Source organism: Medicago sativa, chromosome 5 (genome assembly GCF_051527215.1).
Source record: "Medicago sativa cultivar Bolivia chromosome 5, Bolivia_mono, whole genome shotgun sequence".
NCBI lineage: Eukaryota > Viridiplantae > Streptophyta > Magnoliopsida > Fabales > Fabaceae > Medicago > Medicago sativa.
This window is the reverse complement of record NC_140753.1, coordinates 57,272,441-57,294,264: the sequence shown is the minus strand read 5'-3', so window position 1 is coordinate 57,294,264 and position 21,824 is coordinate 57,272,441. Positions and strand designations below refer to the sequence as shown.

Here is a 21,824-nt window from a genome sequence, read left to right as displayed (position 1 = left end):
TTAAATATATATATTCATCTTTTATTCTTGGTAAAGGTGGTTAAATATAGGTTCATCTTAAATATAGATTTCCACACTCTGTGAAAATTACTTCAAATTTGTGTACGTGAATTTCACATTTAAAATTTCCTTACTCTTTCATTTTATCATCAAAACTTTAGAAATAGTGAGAATTTTTTTTTTTTTTTGAGAGGTAGAAATAGTGAGAATTTGTATTGTTATGAGAGTTAATATTAACTACCAATACAGTTTATAGCAAGTTTTTGGTAGCAAATCTTGTTTTTTTCTTGTAGTGAAGACTCCAAGGATTAGTTTCGCTATTTTTGTGTATATCATGATTTCCTTATTTAATTAAGATTACGACTCAAATATGGTATAAGGATTAGTGCTTTGTCTTTTGAGATAACATCCACGATATCATTCACATTAATATCAATGTAATATATCCGAAAATTTAATATTTTGACCTTTCAAATGTGGCCATGACCTCTTAACTCATTCTTAAACCCTTAGTTATCATGCAACCCATCTCCAACCAAATCATTGTTCAAACCTTAACGCCAAATAGGATGTGTAAATATGAAACGTTGGAGAAGATCTAACAAAAAAAAGAACAACAAACAAATGTATCAAGCAAATCTCAAGCTGAAACAACGTATTGCAAAAAAAGGAGAAGCAACTTGGCAAAAAAGAGAGGGAAATCAGTTTAAGATGGTGAAGAACGAGGCAACCCAAATAAAGAACACAAGAGAATAAAATGAAGAAAATTTCCCAAAAACACACTTGGAAATGTTGGAGATTTACCCACCCATCAAAAAAACTACAACTAAACTAGAAACACCAAAAGAAGGAACATGACAAATATGAAAACGTAAGAAATAACAAAAGGAAAAAGGCAATTGAAAATGGATGTTTGATGGAAAATATCAACCAAAATAGAAACACTATCTGAAGTTTCACAAGTTACATTTCACCAAAAAAAGTATGCCGTCCTAGATGTAAATTGACTCATGCATTTCCATTAGCAGTAGAAAAGATTCACCAAAAGAGGGGAGAATAATACATGAATAGAGGAGAGAAAAATGTAGGAATTAGGAACAGATGAGAGAATGTGATCAGGGTATTGTACTCAACAAAGAGAAAAGAGACCCTAGCAAATGATACCAAGTTAAGAATTCACGTTTTGGGTAAGGGAATAAAAGAGAAAAAATCAATGAATAATAGTAAACTAAAAAATATCATTAATAGATGAGATATGTTATAACTTCTAACCCATACCAAATAGGTCAAGTTACAATACTACTAGTACAAGTCTAAACCCACAAATTAACAATGGTTGTTATTCACTAATGTCTGGGGTGAATACATAACCATTGTAAGTTTAAGTACATCAAAATAAGTACACCGTTATCCTTAGAATATGTTTATGCTAAGAAATAACTGAACAATTTATAATAGTTTTACTATCAAGGCTAAGGCAATTAGTCCTTGGATTCGAATAAATTATAAACATTCAAAAACCCAGGAGAAGTATTAAATAGAAGTATAATGGAATAAAAATAACAAATGCAATCAAGAAAATTTCATATATTTAAACCTACAATAATTCGATATTCATAGGCAAAAATCATCAGTGGATGATTCCTCCACTCCATACGTACTCTTATCGCTTAGAAACCACCAAAAATCGCACCTTCATTGAGTTAGCTCGTCAAAAATCTCTTATTATTGACCTAGGGGTCAAGTATATATAGGCGCCCATTTCCCAAGTATTTAGGGAAAGTTAACCCGTAATGCAAGAAGAAATCTCGTGAGGCGAGGCTTGACGAGACTGATTTCAGTGTTTTTCGTATTGATATTCACGATCTAGCCTTGGTGGCTCACGACACAATTTAGTGAAAGACCAATCCTGGCAATTTCTTCAACTACTCAAACGCAGCCTTGCAATTACATGTAATGCGGGCAAATGCGACGTTGAACCTTTAATTTTCTCTCTGAACTTGTGACGCTAAGCTCATAGCAAGTTTAACGAGTAATGACAAAGATGGTCACGCTTTATGCTCCATTTTAAATGCCTCAAGTATCCTTTCATGTTCTTGTCTTTTCTTGACTTTCTTCTGAATTCCTCACTAAAATGACATTAAACTACATACTTTAACACTAAATTGGCTATAAAAGATAACTATAAACCCTATATAACATCTTTCCATCATATCAACCGATGAAGGATATTAGAGTAGAGAGAGAAGTAGGGTAAAGGAGGAAGAGATAGGGGCAAGAAATTGTAGTGGATGGTGAAGAAGAAGAAGTTGTGGGAGATAATGAAGAGGAGACATTAAAGGGTATTTCATTGGTGGTGGTTCTACCAACTTTCAGTTTGGAATCACCATCCTCCCGGTAAAGAGTATTAATGTTGGTGGATGTATAAGAAATATCAGAGTCCCAAATCAATAAAAATATAAGCGGGAAAACAAAGTGTTTGGAGTTCAAAAAAGTGTGGGCTTGTCAATTGAAATGTGTGATGAGGAATCATTGGTAGTTATGGAAGACAAAGATGTTAGTAACAAGGTTTTGACGAAGCCAACAATCGTGATCAATGATTGTTACAACCTTCATTATTTTATGTATGGGAGATTGGGGCATAAGGAGAAAGATTAAAGAGTTTGTCATCATCACAAAGTGGATTTCTTGGTGTTGCAAGAGACAAAAATAGAGATGCTTACAAATGATTTATATCGCGCTTCAGTTGGTAATAGTGGAGGTATTTTTTCCAAATGGAATTATGTAATAGGAATGTGAATTTTACTTTTCAAGGGATATACAAAATGTGATTTGGAAGGTGTAGCACTTTTGATTTGAAGATTTGCAAGGTATAATTATAATGGTGTCTCTTTGAGCCGTATTGATATGGTGCTTGTTTTGGAGGATTGGTCAGAAAATTGTGGGACTTTTTCTCTGTGGGCATTACATAGAGATGTGTCGGATCTTTGTCCTTTTATTCTTAAAGCCACAAAGATAGATTGGGGGTCCAAAACCTCTTAGAATTTCTAATTTTTTTCTTGATAACAATGATATAAAGAAAGTAGTGGAGGAAGGGTGGGTGGGGTTTGTATTCAAACAAAAGGTGTGAAAAAAAGACTTGATTAAAAGGTTATAGTAGAGAGGAATATGGTGTTGGGAGTTGAAAATGAAGAGGTAGGTTAAAGAAATTACAGACTTGGATGTGAGGGAGGTGAAGGATTGTGATGGGAAAAAAGTCTAGGGCCGAACGGTTTAAATTTTGATGTTGTACATGTGAAGGAATTTTGGTATCTTTCGAAAAGAGGAAGTTAAGATTATGTTTGATCATTTTCATGATAATAAGTGTGTGCCAAATGGTTTGTTTTCATACTCTGTGGACACACCTTTTGAGTTAAAGAATTTTAGACAAATTTTCCTATTAGGGTTTCTTTATTAATTATTGGCTAAGGTGTTGGTGACAAGGTTATCCGGCGTGATGAATTCTCTTATCTCTTCATCTTAATCGATTTTTTTTAAAAGGTTGTAACCTAGTTGTTGGGATGTTGGTGGTGAATCATATTGTGGATTTGGGTAAGAAAAAAAGGTCGTCTATCTTGGTGTTAAAGGTGAATTTTGAGAAGACCTATGATTCCATTGATTGGAGCTTTCTAGAGTATATGCTTAGGAGATATCATTTTTGTGCCAAGTGAAAAGTTTGGATGTTTGACAGTAGCATATTGATTCTTTTTAATAGGAGCCAAACAAAAGAAATTTGTATTTGGAGAGGTTTAAAACAAAGAGATCCACTTGCTCTTTTAATTTGTTATATCTGAATTTTCAAATTAGCACCATTTGTTTTTAATTTCCTAATACAACTTAATAGATAAACTCTACACGTGTCAACGAATTCATGGACACACTTTTCTTCCTCTCTCTTCTCTCCTTCTCAAACCCTAGCCGTCATCCCTTTCTTCTTCTTCTTATTTTTAGAGGGGTGATTAAGGGTCAATTTTGACCCAAAAATCACCCCTCCGAATTGTTTTTCCTTCTATCCTGATTGAATAAGTGATTTCACATATTTTCTGTTTTCTTTAGTTTGTTTTCGTGATTTCGTCGTCTCTGAACGACTCTGTTTGTTTTGATTTCCCGTCTTTGTGCGGTGTGTTTTTGATTTCCCGTCTTAGTGCGGTGTTTATTTGATTCAGGTTGAAAGATTAGCTTTGAGCAAGTGCAAATCCGATCAATGACAATGACATTGGCACCGTCAACGTTGCAGATCCGGAGACATGAATATAATCATATTAGTCATATTTGTTGGCATAGGTACTTTGCCGTTTTATGCTATTAACATGGATGTTGTGAGTTTGTGCACAAATTCACCCTTTCTGTTTTTAGCGAAATTGGATTTGTATTGTATAGATGTACTCTATCAATTTGAAAGAATGAATATCGTTTATTTTTGCCAAAAAAAAAACAAAAAAAGATAAACTCTACACGTAATAAAAAAAATGTAGGTTTTATTTTTCTGATAAAAAAATGTAAATATAGTATACTTTTCCCGTATAAGAAATCATATTGACTGCTATTAATTATTTTTGAATTTCCAAATAAGCTTTTTCTTTTTGGTGATAAGATTTCCTAATTAGCTCCATTTACTTTCTGCATTTTCCAATACCTAAATAGATAAGCTCTACACGTCATTTAGAAGAAAAAACAAAGATATACTCTAGAAGTTAGGGTTTAGCACAATACCGCTTAATAGCCGCTGGATTGTTAGAAACAACTTTGTCGTAAACACAATATATATACCCTATGTTGCAGTCTCACTCTCACCAAAACAAAATCAAATTCTTGTACAAACAACCACATCACTAAGTTTTACAGTACAATGGAGAATTCTGATTATATTAGCACCATTCCGGATGAGATCATGTTTCATTTACTCTCTTTTCTCCCAATAAAACTTGCCATCTCCACAACTATTTTGTCCATAAGATGGGCCTAACTCTACAGATCACTAACTTATCTCAACTTTGACAACGAATCTGTTGACAACGGAGACGCCTTCCTTCGCTTTCGTCGTTTTGTCGACATAGTCACATTCTGCCACCCACTCATCAAAACCTTTATTACATGGGGTTTGGCTATGAAGTAAATATAGTCTTACAAAAAATTATTGCACTAATAAATCGAACTCAGGTTATTTCCTTATGTCAGACAATTATTAGAGATTAGAGATTGAATATGAACTCATATCTCAAAAAGGTTTTGGTTTTACAATTCCAATTTGCTGCCATTTTTTATATCAAATGCAATAATTAATGTTGGTATTTAAACCTTTTTTATCATAAATTTTGGTTGCACTTTATTTTTTTTGTATGGTTACTACCACCTGTCAAATATTTGTATCACATATCCCCCTTATATGTATGTGCAAATATATGAATTTCAACTTAAAATTTTATTCAAATTTAAACTTCAGTTGAAAATCTATGAACTATGAAATTTTTCTCTTTCTTTGGATTTGACATGGCAATTAAAATCTGTACTTTCCTCCATTTCTTGGTGGTCTAAGCTTTCAACCATTTTTAATATGTGGTAATTTTATACCAAAGACCAAAGGCTCTCACTGCTATAGCTATAATAGTGAGCATTCCGATCTTGTTATACTTATGTTGTTTTAATCAAGGGATCGCTTGCAATATCTCTGGTGGATTGTTGGTTGTATACCTTTCTGTTCTTATACGATGGTATTATCTTGCAATATCTCTTTCCCTCTGTAAAATTGATGAATCTGTTTTTGGCCAAGTTCCAAAATGTCGTTTTCCTCTTTCAATCAATTTGAAGCTCTTGGATGTGCATTTATATTTTTATACTTTGATATTAATGAAGGTATTATGTTCATTTGATTGTGTTAAATTGTTCAGAAAGAAAACAAAACTCTCAGAGAAAATGTCTTCTCATGTGATTATAGATATACACAAAGTGCCTGCACGATTGAATATAAGGTTACACGAGATGAAGATTTGGAATCAATGTGTAATTTTGTTCCAAAAACTGCACGTGGAGCCTGCCTGTGTAATTGTTTGAACATGCGGGCTCTTCATGCAGTTTTTGGAACACAATTACACATAGATTTCAAATATTCATCTCGAATAACCATGGATTCAATCCTGCAGGCTCTTCGTGCATGTCAATATCACATAGCAGAGTCATTATCTCTGAGAGATGTATTTTCTTCCTGCACAATTTAACACAGTAAAATGAAAAGAATAACTTAATTAATATCAAAGTAGAAAAATATAAATGCCACATCCAAGAGCTTCAAAATGATTAAAAGAGGAAAACAACATTTCGGAACTTGGACAAAAACATATTCAACAAAAGTACATAGCAAAAGAAATATTGCAACATAATACCATCCTATCAAAATGGTAACGTACAGAGCCAACAACTCCCTCACCAGAGATATTGCGAGCAATTCCTTCATTAAAACCACATATGTCCAACATTATAGGAATTCTCTCTATATAGCGATAGCAGTGCAACCTTTGGTTTTGGTATAAGATTAACACATATAATAATGGGTGAAAAGCTTAGACCATCAAGAAATGGGGGAAGATATAGATTTTCATTGCAAGCTCATATGCAGAGTAAGGGATAAACTTTATAGTTCATATATTTTTATGCACATCTCTAAGGGGGTATCTGATACTAATATTTGGTTGTTGGTAGTAACCATACGAAAAAAGGTTCAACCAAATTTATTATCAAAGGTTTAGATACAAACGTTAATCAGTGCATTTGATATAAAAATTAGCAAATTCGAACTGTAAAACCAAATCTTATTTTAGATCTCAATTTCTTGTATTTCAAAATATAATTGACCTTCAATTAGACTTTAATACATTTCCTCACTTGGACAGTGTAGTTGAACTACTCCATAATTACCCCAACCTTCAAGTTCTCACAATTGAAAAGGTTTCTTTTGTTGGTGGAAAAATATATTCTAGATTATTTTCTTTCCATGTGTTTCATAAATCTTACTTTGATTTATGTTTTGCGGTGGAAAGCTGAATGCAACCAAGATTTGTTCACAAACTGGAATGACCCAAGTCATGTTCTTAATTACATTTTTTCTCACCCCAGATCATGTACTTTAATCTGTCAGCCCTTTGTAGATCAACTTCAATTTTCAAAATATGTTTTACTAAATACGCCACATTTAGGGGGTCATGGATATCTCCATTACGGATTAATTTGTTCCATTACCAAGTCGGGCTTTAGAAGAAGAATTCTACTCATGTCAAGTGATTTCTCCGAAATGTAAACTTTCGATTAGATTTTTATAGTTAGAAGGACATAGGATTGTCTCCTCGAACAAATGAACATTAGTGACGATTTTATTATGATATAACTTGATGGTGAACTGCCATCGGAGTAGAAAAATTATGCACTGTATATTCTATTATTCGATATTATCTTATTGAATCATTTAGATTATACTAATAAATTTAGTAGATACTCCAAGGAAATAAATATTTATTAGCTACTATATATTCACTTACATACTAATTCATCTCTAACTTCTTCCTAAAGGATGATGCTAAGATCATTAAAGGCGAAAAACGAATCTCTCTTCGGTTTTTTGTTCTCTTAAGTTTTATCTCTTTCTCCTTAAAGACGAGCTGATCTCTTTGATATCCAATATTTTTTTGTAGTTAACATTAGATCTGACTTTAATCATTGAATTAAACTTAAACTAATTTGAAAGTTTTCCTTTTGTTGTGTTTTAAAAAAATATGCTTAGAAAAATGTAGTTTTCCGAAAATGTTAATGTTCTGTTAGAGCTGTTACATCATTTTATATTTTTCAGATAGCACTTATAAAAAATTTCGATTGCTATGTAGCTTATGATTTTTGTATAACTTCATCAATGAACAAAAAATGGCTATAAATGCCACATATAAGATGAGAATGGTAACAAATACTGGTCAATACTAGTTCTATTTAAAAAACATTTGATTAGTTTGTTAATGGATTATTAATTTTCTCTTCTATAATTTTCAACATGCAAACTTCAATTTATTCATGTCTTTCTTTGTATGAACAGTTGGGTTTTCATTTAACTATGATTTGGATGTTTAGGTATTTAGATGTTTACCACTATTATAATTCTCATTGATTTCCAATGTCTTGATCTTACGGTTTCTATAGAAGACACTCGAAGATTATAGTTCAGAACTCGACTCGACAATTAACTCATAATTGAACTTGTTTCATGAACTAAATAAGTTGAAATCTAAGTTTGTTATATAAATGAGTTGGACTATATATAGTTTGGCTCATTTGGTTCATGAATTGACTTGATTATATGCATGAATAAGTATGCGTGTGTATTAATATGTGTATATATGAGTTTGGAAATGGAAGAGTTTTTTAAGGATATTCTCAATTCTAATTGTGAAATCAAGGTTAAATTTTTTTCATCTTATATGTACTGATTTTAACATTCTTTTTTGTATTATTCTTTTGTTGTTTGCTATGTTTTTTATTTTCTATATTTATCTAAATATTTATGCAAGTATATGAGCTTTGTATTGGTGTATCCTTCAAACAATATAAGCTTGTGCTAAATTTTATTTTAGTTCAATATTTGCAATTTTAATAAAAAAGTTTACTTGTTTAATAAAAATTACTTTTTAATTATGTTATTCAAGTAGACGAGCTAAACCAAATTGCTTGTGAACTTTAAACGAGTAGAAATTGATATATTAAAAAATTAATTTTAAACTCGAGTTGAATTTTGATTTAAAATATTTTTGAAGAAGTTGAGCTCCTTATTAATTAGACATACTCTAAAAGCTCTGAGCGATGAGGAGAGGGGGTGAGCGAGAGAATCGTGATGGTCAATGGCTCCGCCACGGACCACCGTGCCGGTATGTTTCGACGGAAGGGAGGAACTTTGGGGGGGATAGGGGTCCAGGCAGGGTGCCACAAAGGGGTGGGATTGAGGGACAATGGATTGACGTGAGACCGCGACGGAGGAAAGCGCGGCGATAGGATTATCAAGGACAGAACAGGTTTCAGGGAGAAGAACAGCTTCGGGATGGGGATGACTTCAAGCTTCGTCAATCTAGGGTTAGGTTTGCACCACATGAAGATCGTTACTATGGGGATTATGATACAGTTTTGGAGTTCTCGGACGGCAGGGCAATGTTGTGGGGCGACTATGAACTTGAAGAGGACGGTTTTGATGAAGGAGCTGTTAGCGCTAGTTGGCACAGTGATCACCGTCGTCTCCTTTATAGGTTGGACAGACGCAATATAAAGCCAATTGCAAAGGCTTCTGCTGCACGTTTGAATAGGCGCGACGGGGAACTTGATGGAGATGGCACGGCTACTGATTCGAATCTCAAACGGTTTGTCACTTTTTATATTACTAATTTTCCTCCTCAGGCTTCAAATTTCTTCTTGCGAAAGGGTTTTGAAGTCTGTGGAATCCTTGAAGATGTTTTTGTTGCAAACACTAGGAATAGGAATGGTGAGGTTTATGGCTTTGTACGTTATGCTAAGGTTCGTGATGTTGATAAACTTCTGAAAGCATTAAACAATGTGTGTTTCGGTCAATACTGTGTTCATGCTGTGCTTGCTAGGTTTGATAGGAAGGTGTCAGGAGGGAAGAAGATCGAGGGAGTAGGTGGCAAGGGTGAGGGTGGAGGAGAGACGGTTAAGATGAGGAAGAAGGAGATAGAGGGAGAAAAGAGTGAGGATGGGTCGAGAGTAGAGTTTAAGAAGGTGAGAGAGGCGAAAGAGGGAGATGAGGGAGTGGTGAAGGTGGGTTCGGTGCTGGTGCAGATGGGAGGAGAGAGGAAGAAGGGTGGTGAGGGTGAGGAAGGTAAGGAGGTGTCTGTTCGGGACAAGGGGAATATGGGTAGGAAAGCAAGCACTGATAATCAGTCAGGATTAACAAGGCTAGTAAGGAAGTATCGGTCGACCGAGGAGGATTTGAATTGGGCATCACGTGGATTGATTGGCACAGTGATTGACGGGGAGTCTATACCACTTATACAGATAGGGTATTTGATGCGGGTTTCAAGGATGTCGATATTATACCGCTTGGTGCTGACAAGGTTTTTATTCACTCTCTGATTGGTACTGGTACGCTTAAAGTTGTGAAAGAAGCGAGACAATTCTTTGATTTGATATTCTCTAATTTGGTTTGTTGGAAGAAAGCGGTGTTACCTTTTCAAAGGGGAGCATGGATTCGTTTATATGACATACCGCATCATGCTTGGAACGAAAGCTTCTTTAACATGGTCGATATTTACGAACAGATAATTGTTCTTTGAACAGAGAAAGGTTTGACTATGCTAGAGTGCTGATTTCCACGTCGTCGTTGTATGTGGTGAATGTGTCGGAGCAACTACTTGTCAATGATACGATGGTCGAGATAAAATTAGTAGAAGAATGAGGATTTAACTTGGGTGATGATGTTTGTTTGTTTGACGAGGATGATAAGTCTGTTTCCGATTCTCAGGTTCATGCCGAAATCCATGAAGATATCGATATTAATAATAACTTTGATATTTTGGCAGACAAAATTATTCAAGATTTAGAACAAACTGATGAAGTGAACAGCGAAGCTTTGGATGGTAATGTGAAATCAATTGGGGAGGCTTTGGACACAGAGAAGGTACTTGATAATTATGTGCCTTCAAGTAGATATATGGACAGTCATGTGCGTGTCCCACAAACAAATATTGAGGTGGAAAATTTTGTGGAGCATTGTGTATCTAGTGGAACAGCCAATGGGAAAGCAAATTCTGATCCTTGTGTGTCAGCTAGGAAGGAAACGGAACCGGATATGGGGAAACAACAAATTCTGGCAGCGGTTCACATTACAGATGTGCATGCGGTGAAAAAAAAAAAAGAGAAGTAAATCCTCAATGTGTTTGAAGAGTACTGAAGGCTCTTTCAATTCTGGTCCATGGAGTGTGGAGTGGATACAAAGCATTCAACAAGGAGACATAGGTCTCATTTCATCCAAAAAGAAGCGTCTACGGAAAGTGTTGAAGGAATCTAGTGAAGATGGTGGGAGATTAAAGAATAGTGCTGCCAAAATAAAGGCGGGTGGCGTACTTCGTCATCCGGTGCTCACATTAAAAAAGGTGGCAAGATTACCAAGTAAAGACAGACAAGAGGTAATGAAGGTACCTGTGTTGCATAATTCCAAAATTTTGAAAGTTTTGAAACAAAATATACGGAATCGTAAACGTTTAAGGGAGAAAGTGAGACGGTCATTGGAAGAGGTTAATAAAAGTTCTTTCAATGAATCATCATCTTCGGCTTCTGTGAACAATGATTGAAAGCACTGGGTTGTTTTGAATGGTAGCGATCAAACAAAGGCGACAGATGTTCAAGACATTGGTAAAAGTATTGGTGTATCTTTTAAAGGGAGCAGCCATAACAAATTCAGTGCTTTATCTCGAATGAAAAATGTTGAGTTAGGGCCTGTGTTGACGCCTGTGGTGGATGGGGGAGAAGTGATTGGTGGGGGAGTTTAGGAGAGATAGAGTGGTGGGGGGGGGGGGCGTGGAGGGTGTGAGTGATGAAATTGGTTTCGTGGAATGTACGGGGGCTCGGTGGTTTAGAGAAGCGGAAGGAAGTGAGGAAGTTGGTGGACGAAAAGAAACCTTTTATTTTATGTCTACAAGAAACAAAATTAGCAGTGTGTGATGATTTTTTATGTACTTCGTTGTGGGGTGATCCGAATAATTCTTTTTCTTATCGTCCGTTCCGGGGATTGTTAACTGTGTGGGATTCTAAGGAAGTGGAGGTTTGGTCTTCTGTTAGCCGTGAACAAGTGCTATTAATACATGGCAGATTTATTCGAAATAATGAGGAGTTCCTTTTGTTTAATATTTACGCTCCTTGTGAACCTCGAGCAAAGCTGGAATTATGGGTTTCTTTGTCAGCTCGTTTGCAATTATTAGGGGGTGAAAAGGTGTGTGTTTGTGGGGATTTCAATGATGTCTCTAATATGGAGGAAAGAAGGTCGGTTAGAGGTAACAGTGCATCGCAGGAGACTCAACACTTCAGTTTGTTTATTGATGAAAATGGTTTGATAGATTTGTCGTTATGTGGTCGTCGGTTCATTTGGTACAAGGGGGAAGGTACATTCATGAGTCGGTTAGACCGTTTCCTTCTTTCAGAAGAATGGTGCATTCAATGGCCAAATTGTTTTCAGATAGCTCTCCTTCGGGGTCTCTCTGATCATTGTCCACTGCAGTTGTCTGTGGATGAGGAAAATTGGGGACCACATCCATCTAGAATGCTGAAATGCTGGCAAGATATGCCGGGCTATAAGCAGTTTGTAAAAGTAAAATGGCAATCCTTTCAAGTTGATGTGTGGGGTGATTTTGTCCTTCGAGAAAAACTAAAATTTATTAGGTTCGCATTGAAGGAGTGGCATTCGGTCCATGTTAAAAATATTCCAGGCTAGATTGATGCTTTAAAAATACATCTCGCTGAGCTAGATGAGAAAGGGGAGGAGGGTGGGTTGTTGGCGGATGAAATTGAGGAAATGAGGGGTATAACGCACGACATTCAATCTTTGTCGCATGTTAGTACAAGTATTAGTTGGCAACAGTCACGTATTCTTTGGTTGAAGGATGGAGATGCTAATTCTAAGTATTTTCATTCTATTATTTCTAGTCGACGGAGAAGAAATGCCATTGTCTCACTGATGGTAAATGGAGTTTTAGTGGAAGGAGTTCAGCCAATTTGAAATGCAGTCTTTGATCATTTTAAAGATCATTTTGCGGCCCAGAATGTCATAAGGCCAGGGGTTGGAAATTTGAGGTTCAGAAACTTGTCTCATGTGGAAGGAAGCGGCCTAATAAAACCGTTCTCAGAGTTTGAAGTAAAAGCGGCGGTGTGGGAATGTGATAGTTATAAAAGCCCTGGTCCAGATGGCGTGAATTTCCGGTTCATTAAAGAATCTTGGGAAGACATTAAAGGTGATGTGATGCGCTTCATATCAGATTTCCATCAGAATGGCAAATTGACAAGAGGTATTAATTCTACTTTTATAGCTTTGATACCAAAGGTCGATAGTCCCCAGAGAGTTCAGGATTTTCGACCCATTGCATTGGTGGGATGTATGTATAAAATTTTGTCCAAACTGTTGGCTAATAGGTTGAGAATGATTATTGGTCGAGTTGTATCAGAGACGCAGACAACTTTTATGAAAGGTAGACAGATTCTAGATGGCATCCTAATTGCAAATGAAGTGGTTGATGAGGCCAAAAAGAATAATAAAGAGTTGATGCTTTTTAAAGTTGATTTTGAAAAAGCTTATGACTCGGTGGATTGGGGCTATTTGGACGCGGTAATGCAAAAGATGGCGTTTCTGGTGTTATGGAGGAAATGGATTAAGGAGTGTGTCAGTACTGCAGCTGCTTCTATTTTAGTAAACGGAAGTCCAACTGATGAGTTTCCTATACAAAGGGGTTTGCGCCAAGGAGATCCACTTTCTCCTTTCCTATTTTTATTAGCAGCAGAAGGCCTGAATGTTATGATGAAATCGGTGGTGGAAAACAATTTGTATATGGGCTACGGAGTTGGTTTGTCAAATTCGGTCGTGGTGTCTCATTTGCAATTCGCGGATGATACATTGCTTCTTGGAGATAAGAGCTGGGCCAATGTTCGAGCGTTAAGGGCGGTGTTGAATTTGTTTGCGGATATGTTTGGTCTTAAAGTGAATTTCCAAAAGAGTTTATTGGTTGGTATCAATATTGGGGAAACATCGTTGACAGAGGCAGCGTCTATTTTAAACTGTAAAGTGGGCAAAATACCGTTCTTGTATCCTGGTTTGTCAATTGGAGGTGACCCTCGCAGATTGGTTTTTTGGGAACCTGTGGTGTCTATTATTAAATCTAGATTGACGGGGTGGCAAAGCCGTTTCTTATCTTTCAGGGGCTGTTTAGTTCTTCTTAAATCTGTCCTGACCTCGCTTCCTATCTATGCTCTTTCCTTTTTCAAAGCTCCGTCAGGTATCATTTCTCTCATTGAATCTATTTTTACTAATTTTTTTTGGGGAGGGAGTGAGGATAACAGGAAAATTTCCTGGATTGCTTGGAGCTCTATTTGTTTAAAAAAGGAGTATGGAAGGTTGGGGGTGAGGCAGTTGAAGGAGTTTAATTTAGCGTTGTTAGAAAAATGGTGTTGAAGAATGTTGGTGGATAGAGCGGGGGGTTCTGGTATAGGGTATTGGCGGCGAGATATGGGGAGGAGGCAGGGAGGTTGGAGGTTGGGGGCCGGAGTGTGTCACCGTGGTGGAGGGAGGTAGCAAAGATTAGGGATGGAGTAGGAAAGGCTCATGGGGGATGGTTTGTTGGGAGGGTGTCGAAGGTTTTAGGGGATGGAACAAACACGTTTTTTTGGTTCGATAGATGGTTGGGAGATGTTCCTTTGTGTAGGAGATTTGCTCGCTTATTTGACCTTGCGACAAATAAGATTAGCACGGTTGCTGACATGTGTACGCTCGGTTGGGAGGAAGAGGGAGAGGCGTGGAGTTGAAGGAGAAGGTTGTGGGCATGGGAGGAAGACATGTTAAGGGAGTTTAGGGCTTTACTTAATAATGTTGTTGTGCAGTCAAATGTTTCTGACAGGTGGCAGTGGGATCCAGATCCTTACGAAGGATATTCAGTGAGAGGCGCATATCAGACATTGACAGCTACGGACTTACCCACAGTTGATGGAGGAGAAGATCTTATCTGGCACAACCAGGTTCCGCTGAAGGTTTCCATTCTTGCCTGGCGTTTGTTGAAGGACAGGTTACCAACTAGAAGTAATCTTCAAAGGCTATTATTAATGCTACAGCCAACATGTGTGTATCAGGTTGCGGCATGGAAGAAACCGTCAACCATTTGTTTCTTCATTGCGACGTGTTCAGGTCTTTATAGCAGCACATCAGGTCTTGGATTGGCGTGTCTGGAGCATACCCTCAAAATATTAGTGAGCATTTCCATCAATTTACTTACTCTACAGGTCATTCGAAGGCGCGTCGGCCATTTTTACAACTAATATGGCTACTTTGTGTTTGGTTGATTTTGAATGAACGTAACAACAGGTTGTTCATGAACATAGAAACACTGTTGATACAGCTTCTAGAAAAGGCAAAATATCATTCGTTTTGGTGGTTGAAAGCTAAAAACACCAATTTTGTGTACGGTTCCCAAAGATGGTGGTCGGACCCTTTACTTTGTTTGGGTATCGACTGACCTTTTATGTAATTACTTTGTTAAACAGTTCTTTTTCGGGGTGAGTTCTCTAGTACATCTTGTACTTCTGAGAAATTATCATTGCCGTTGTTAATATATACCATTTTGATCTCTTCAAAAAAAACAAGAAGTTGAGCTCCTTGAGCTCGACTAAGCTAAATTCTATCCCTAAGGGGACGGTTAACAAAAATGTTCCATAACATGGTCTTGTGTGGGGATTACATATAACTTACATGTCCCATGTAAGTGTTGAAGAAAGATTCTTGGTAATGGTTGTTAAATATAAATTAGTGTTTTATTCAAGAAGAATTATTTAAAAAATCTTTGTGAAAATGAATTGTCATTTAAGCAAGTGTATTTGACATTTAAAATGTCCCAACTCTACCACTGCATAATCAATTGCTTAAGCTTGTAGAGCTTTCATTTTTGGGGGGGAGTTTCACTTAATTATTGAATTGTCTAGTCACAAGCACTAAACTTCACATTGATTCATCAACGGGTTATATCAGAACTATCGTTTATCAAGGTTAAGTCATAACTAATAGAAACCAATTTTAAGTCATAACTAATAGAAACCAATGTTAATTACAACAAAGAAGATAGATGAGATTCAAGGAAAACCTAATCATCGCTGATCACCTAAATCAACCAAAACCTAATCTCTTATTTTCCATTAAACCCACATTCAATTTTGACTCAGTAAAGAATCTAGACTCTTAAGGTAAATACAATCTCAAATGGCATTGAAGAATGATTCAACCTCCACACCGCACGTAGGACACAAAGCATGTTGAGATAGGTGACGTGTTTAACTTGGTTCTCTAGCCCTCGTCACCAATCTCATAGACCTACAAATCAAACATCTTTGGGTGAATCTCATTTGTCAAAAGAGATTCTTGTCCACACGTAAAAGGAGGAACCACGACCTCTCTGACCCCTGCCAACGCCAAATTTGTTTAAAAACTTTTGAAGGTGGAGTTACATGATCTTAAATAAGATTCATATAAGCTAACTTTATATATAAAGTATCATCCGTAGAACATACAAATGCAAGTTCATCGTAAACCTCAGAAGGAAACGGAGAAGGAATTGCAATGAATTCATTATAAATGTTGGGGGACAACCAATGACATAAAAAATCAAAGTTCCAACTACCTGAAGGTAGTAGATCATCTTTTACCTATAATAATTATTAGCTTCGTTTAAAGGACACTAGATATTTGACTCGTGCTCCGCACAGGTTTATTGTAAAGGGATTGACATACGAATAAGGATATAATCAAGATAGGAATGAAATTGCTGCGATGCATTTTTTTAGTATTAAATAAGTGTACAAAAAAAAAGCAAGAGGATACGAATGAAATTGGTGCTATGCATTTTTTTATATGGAATTTGTTAGGTTAAAAAATTACTGTTAATCTAATACAGCAAATGAGCGGGAAAATATTAGGTTAAATTGTTGCAGACCTAACAAGGTTGAGGTGTTGTTTTTCATTCTCAATTAAAGTTTTGTTTGAACTTTCTTCCAAAGTTTACACACTCTGCGCCAAACATTTGAAGAATCTTGTCCTAATGGAGGGGACAATAAAATTGCTCTTGTACATGGTCCGCAATACTTGTATCTACATCTTTTTTCACTAAGATTCCAGCCAAATTTCTTTAGAGAAGCCTAATTCATAATTCTTTTTTTTGGTAGATAGACGAAATGGCAAAGCCATTATAAACTCACACACAAGTGGAGGTACCGGGGTTCGAACCCTGTCATGGCATCCGGCCTAACAATTTCGGCATTTTGCCGGTTGAGCTAGGACTTCTGGATCCTAATTCATCATTCTAATAGAACAGAATTGATAATTTGGACAAGAGGATAACAACCAATTTACACCTGGGAAAAATCCTTCAACAAGAGGATAACCCTTATAAAATTTATAACTTTTCCTGCAGTCAAAGAAATTAGTGGTTATGATGGTTATAACATGTACATCATCTTCCCTTGCCTGATGTCATCGTAGAATTTGGTTATCTCCAGATTTTGTACAAACTCCTGATAAATTTCTAGTCTCCATGTATACAAAATAAGATCGCAGCTACTCATGAAACCTCTCCAATTATTTTAGGATTCTTAAAACTTTTTTTCATTTCAAGTTAGCATATTATAGGTAAGAAATCTTCACCCCCGTTTAACAATCACTAGTCTCCGTCATAAAACTTGTTGAACACGTGGCGGATTCTCTTCTCCCAGCTTAAGATTCAATTGTTGGCTACTTTTTTTAGAACAATCAATTTTTTACGAGAACAATCAATTATTGTCTACTTATATTTTATTATATCTATAAACAAAACAAAAAAACAGATTTAAATATTTGATGGATGATTGGAACTTGATGACCTATATATAAATTCATTCATATTTTGCCAGAAAAATAAATAAATTCATTCGTCATGTGCAGTACATTTTACAAAATTCCGTGATATGAATTGCTTTAGTCAATTAGAAGTGAAAATAATATAAACAAAAAATTAGACCTTGTGAAAGATGCAAGAATCAAACAAAGAGCATGTAATGTACAACATCAAGTACCTTTCGAATGATGTGTAAATGTTCTGAGTTACAAGTGAGTAAAAAAAAAAACCTATGAACCAGCCAAACACATCTTTTGATTTATTGTCATGAATACAGACATTCTGAGAATGGCACATCAATGAATAAGGATGAAAATTTAAATCAACAACTAGAGCTCACGTGCTTTCTTTTGCATATCCACTTGTGTCTTCAACAACTTTAGTCCAGACATTAGCAATTTTCTCAGCATACCCCACCTATTAACTTAAGTTAATCAGATGATGAATGAAATATAGAATAAAATAACATCAACAAACTAGCAGCACAACCAAAAATTAATAAAAATTGACTGAAATATTAAAGCTTTCTGTTTCCATAAGATTAGACCCATTTATACAGCGATGAACACAACATTTAATAAGAACATAAAATGAACAAATATTAAATAATACCTGATTAACTACAAATCCTTTCAACATGTTTAAGAAGTCAGCCTGCCTCTCTCTATCAAGCCTTTCAAGTTCACTCCTATTGTTTTCCTGCATTGGCATCATCATCATTCATTAAACAAAGCAACAGAGGAAATAGACAAGAAGGGGAAAACAATTAAATATAACACAAAAAAGAAATTGAAAAAACAAAAATCTAATAACCAAACATCTACCAGAAATGCCAGGTATAACATTTTAAAACATAATAATTATAAGATGATGAAGTCTGGAAGACCCAAACCAGAATGCATGAAAGACTAAACTAATAGATGTTTTTTCATGAATAAGTAAAACAAAAAGAGAGATAAAACATCATCCATTAAAAGTAGGTTCCTGACCGAACAGAAGACAAGAAGTGCATATTCATTTTGCATGTAGTCTTCTGTACATAAAATTAATATATAAAGCAAAGCGATGCAGCAGACAGAACACTAGGTCCCACTGAAATCATATTACATAGCCAGTTTGTTGAATACAGTATTTGATATAGCTTATGATAATGTTTCACAATAGTAGGATTTCCTAATGGAAGATTTTCGACTAACCAAATGGGATTTTACAAATAAATATATAGAGCAACATATTCTTAGAGTGAAGAATTTCAGTTTTAAATTTTAATGCAAGAGAATCAGGAAAAGAGGGGAAAGCAGCTAACTATAAGAGACTCGTAATATAATTCATAGATGATGTCAGAACATATGATACATCTTTAAGATAACATCCACCATCTCATTTACATTAATATCAATGTAACTTATCCAAAAATTTATTATTTTGTCCTGCCTCTATACCTAAACGTCTCAACGCTATAACTTCAATACATTGAATGAATTAAGTTCCTAAATCTAGAACTCATTTTTATACCAGTAACTAGTAATAAGGTCCACTAACTAGTAATTAGTTCAAGTACCTAACAACCTAATAACTGTAATATACAAGCCTCCCCTGTAAGCTTTAGTTGTTACAAATATAAACCAGCAAACATGAGCAGATAACACCAGCCTTTCTAGCCAAAGACCTTTGGGTTCTATCTCATCCACACATGTCACGAGTAGATGAAATGGTTTATGGAGCCTTTGACTTTAAGTTATCATACAACCCACCTCTAATCAAATAACCAGAACACTGAGTAAGGTCCTTTACAGATGACCAAAGTTTTCATATTTTCATATCCTTGACAATATAGACCATATAAAATTACTCCACAGTCCACAGTCTTCAAGTAGCAACGTTGTTCAAATTTCAAATCCAAACAGGTCGTGCAAAGATGCAGTAAGGAGAAGATCTAAGAATAAAAATAACAGAACAGCGTCCAAACAAGCTAGGCAGAGGCATAATAGTAATTCAGTTATCAACTAGAGCAAATCCCAAGTTGGAACAAAGTCATCTAAACAAAAAAGACAGAGAGAGAGAGAGAGAGAGAGAGAGAGAGAAGGCCCTTGGCCAAAAAGGGAGGGAAATCAATTTAAGATGATGAACGAACTATATAACGGAGAGAAATCAATTTATTTTGTCCTCCCTCAACACCAAAAGGTCTGGACCCTATAAATTCAGCACATTGAATGAATTAAATCCCAAAACCTAAAACTCCAATTTATACTAGTGAGTAGTAATTAGGTCACGTATCAATGCTACAACTTACAGTACTACTACAAGCCAAAGCTTACTAACAAAATGACCAATAACCTAATAACTGTAGTATACAATACGGAAGCTTGCTGATACAAGTATAAACCTGCAAACATGAGACAGATAAAACCATAGGAACCCATTAGGGTTGGCCTAAAGGTCTTGGTTTGGGACCTTGGAGTGTGCTCATCTCAAGGTCTCGCGTTTGATCCCCCCTGGTGCCAATTTCAGTGGGCTAAATCCATATAGAGCTATGCTTTAAATGGGACCTCCGCAAGTGGACGGTGGAATTGGACTCCTCAGATTAGTCGGTCCTTGGGCCGGACACCGAGTTTTCAAACAAAAAAATAATATACCACTATAGGAACCTAATCTAATACTCCACACACATCCCAAGCAGATGAAATGTTTTCTGTAGTCTTCAACCTTTCACTTCAAAGGTGGCCATGACCTCTGAACTGATTCCCAAACTTTAAGTTATCATGCAATCAACAGAGGAGAGAATAATACATGAATAGCGGAGAGAATAATATAGGAATTAGGAACAGACGAGAGAATGTGATCAATGTAATGAACTCAAAAAAAGAGAAAGGAGACCCTGGTAAATGATACCAAGTTAAGAATTCAAGTTTTGGGTCAGGGAAGAAAAGAGAAAAGGTCAGTCAATAATAGTAATCCAAAAATATCATTAAAATAGATGAGATATGTTATAACTTCTAACCCAAACCAAATACTTAAATATACATGAAAAATTAGGTCAAGTGACAATACTGCTAGTACAAGTCCAAGCCCACAAACAATAAGACTAATAATACCCTAACAACTCTAACATCTTAACACTCTTAAACATTTTTCAATGTAGATGCATATAGCAGGAGTTCGATCTACAAACTTACACAAACACTTTTGTCTACAAAATACAAATACAAAGGGTTGTATCTCTACTTCGTAACAATCGAAAAATATTTTTTTATTAATAGCAACATTATTTGTAAAGGATAACAAATGACCAATCATGGGAATATAGGACATTCTAAGCTGGCTAGAGAAAATAAAGTTATGAACAGTTGAACACCAATGATAGTTTGACAGATATAGAATATGAAATTAAACAAAATACAACTTTGATGGATCTCAAGAACAAGAAACGTTATCAACTGAATTTTAGAAGATTGAAACATATGCCATTTTAAATCGCAAACTATTCAGGAAGTGTAATGTTATATGAAGAAAACGTATCTAGCTTAAGAACCAAACCAAAATAAAAAACAATTAAACCTCTACCTTGATCCGCTCATATTCTCTGATTGCAACATTTTTGGCATCTTCAGTGGCTCTTATGGTATCCTGTAGCTCCTCTAACTTCCGAGTCCTTGATTTGTCACCCCCAAATATTTTAGATGAAGCCGCTTCAAGTTTTTCTGCTCTTGATTGCAAGGAAGAGAGTTCTGATAGAAGAGTTTGTACTGTCAATAGTGCACTTGTGCGATCAGTGAATGCACTATGAACAGACAACATTAATCCAAGATATTCGTGAAGTGTATCCTGCTATGCATAAAATGGAAAATCATCAACAATTAAACCTATTTAGTGGATTGCCCGTTATTATTAAGGAAAGTGCAATGCCTTTGTAAGAATATGCCAAGCTATGGTACATATATTTGAAAGAATTTTCTAAGTAGAAAACAACAAGAACAAATGTATAATTGAAAAATTATATACCAAATGCTTCACGGTCTGAGAATTTAATTCTCGAAATAATCTGCTAGCTTTCACAGCAGCTGTTGCTACACCTTTCATGTCAGTAGCTCGAACCCTCTGAGATTCCGAAACAGCTTCTTCATTCTCAAATTT

At 35.7% G+C, this 21,824-nt stretch overlaps 1 protein-coding gene across 2 annotated transcripts; it reads right to left on the bottom strand.

Annotated features, from left to right (window-relative positions):
• Window positions 1–17,848: 17,848 nt before the first annotated feature.
• LOC146923367 (sorting nexin 2B-like) lies at window positions 17,849–21,824 on the bottom strand. 2 transcript variants are annotated; one of them, XM_085708551.1, is made up of 4 exons: window positions 21,693–21,824; window positions 21,255–21,518; window positions 18,303–18,389; window positions 17,849–18,107 (listed from the first exon to the last, which is right to left on the bottom strand). In XM_085708551.1, the coding sequence occupies exons 1-4, from the start codon at window positions 21,768–21,770 to the stop codon at window positions 18,027–18,029; spliced, it is 510 nt and encodes a 169-aa protein (XP_085564677.1). In that variant the 5' UTR covers window positions 21,771–21,824; the 3' UTR covers window positions 17,849–18,026. The 2 variants fall into 2 exon arrangements, with proteins under 2 accessions (XP_085564677.1, XP_085564678.1); XM_085708552.1 differs by having other exon boundaries at window positions 21,255–21,515.

Coding starts and splice junctions, on each gene's coding strand:
- LOC146923367 (XM_085708551.1), bottom strand. CDS start 21,770: ATGAAAGGTGTAGCAACAGCTGCTGTGAAAGCTAGCAGATTATTTCGA. Junction 18,390..21,254: donor GAGAATATGAGCGGATCAAG/GTAGAGGTTTAA, acceptor ATGCCAATGCAG/GAAAACAATAGGAGTGAACT. Junction 18,108..18,302: donor AAGGATTTGTAGTTAATCAG/GTATTATTTAAT, acceptor TTAAGTTAATAG/GTGGGGTATGCTGAGAAAAT.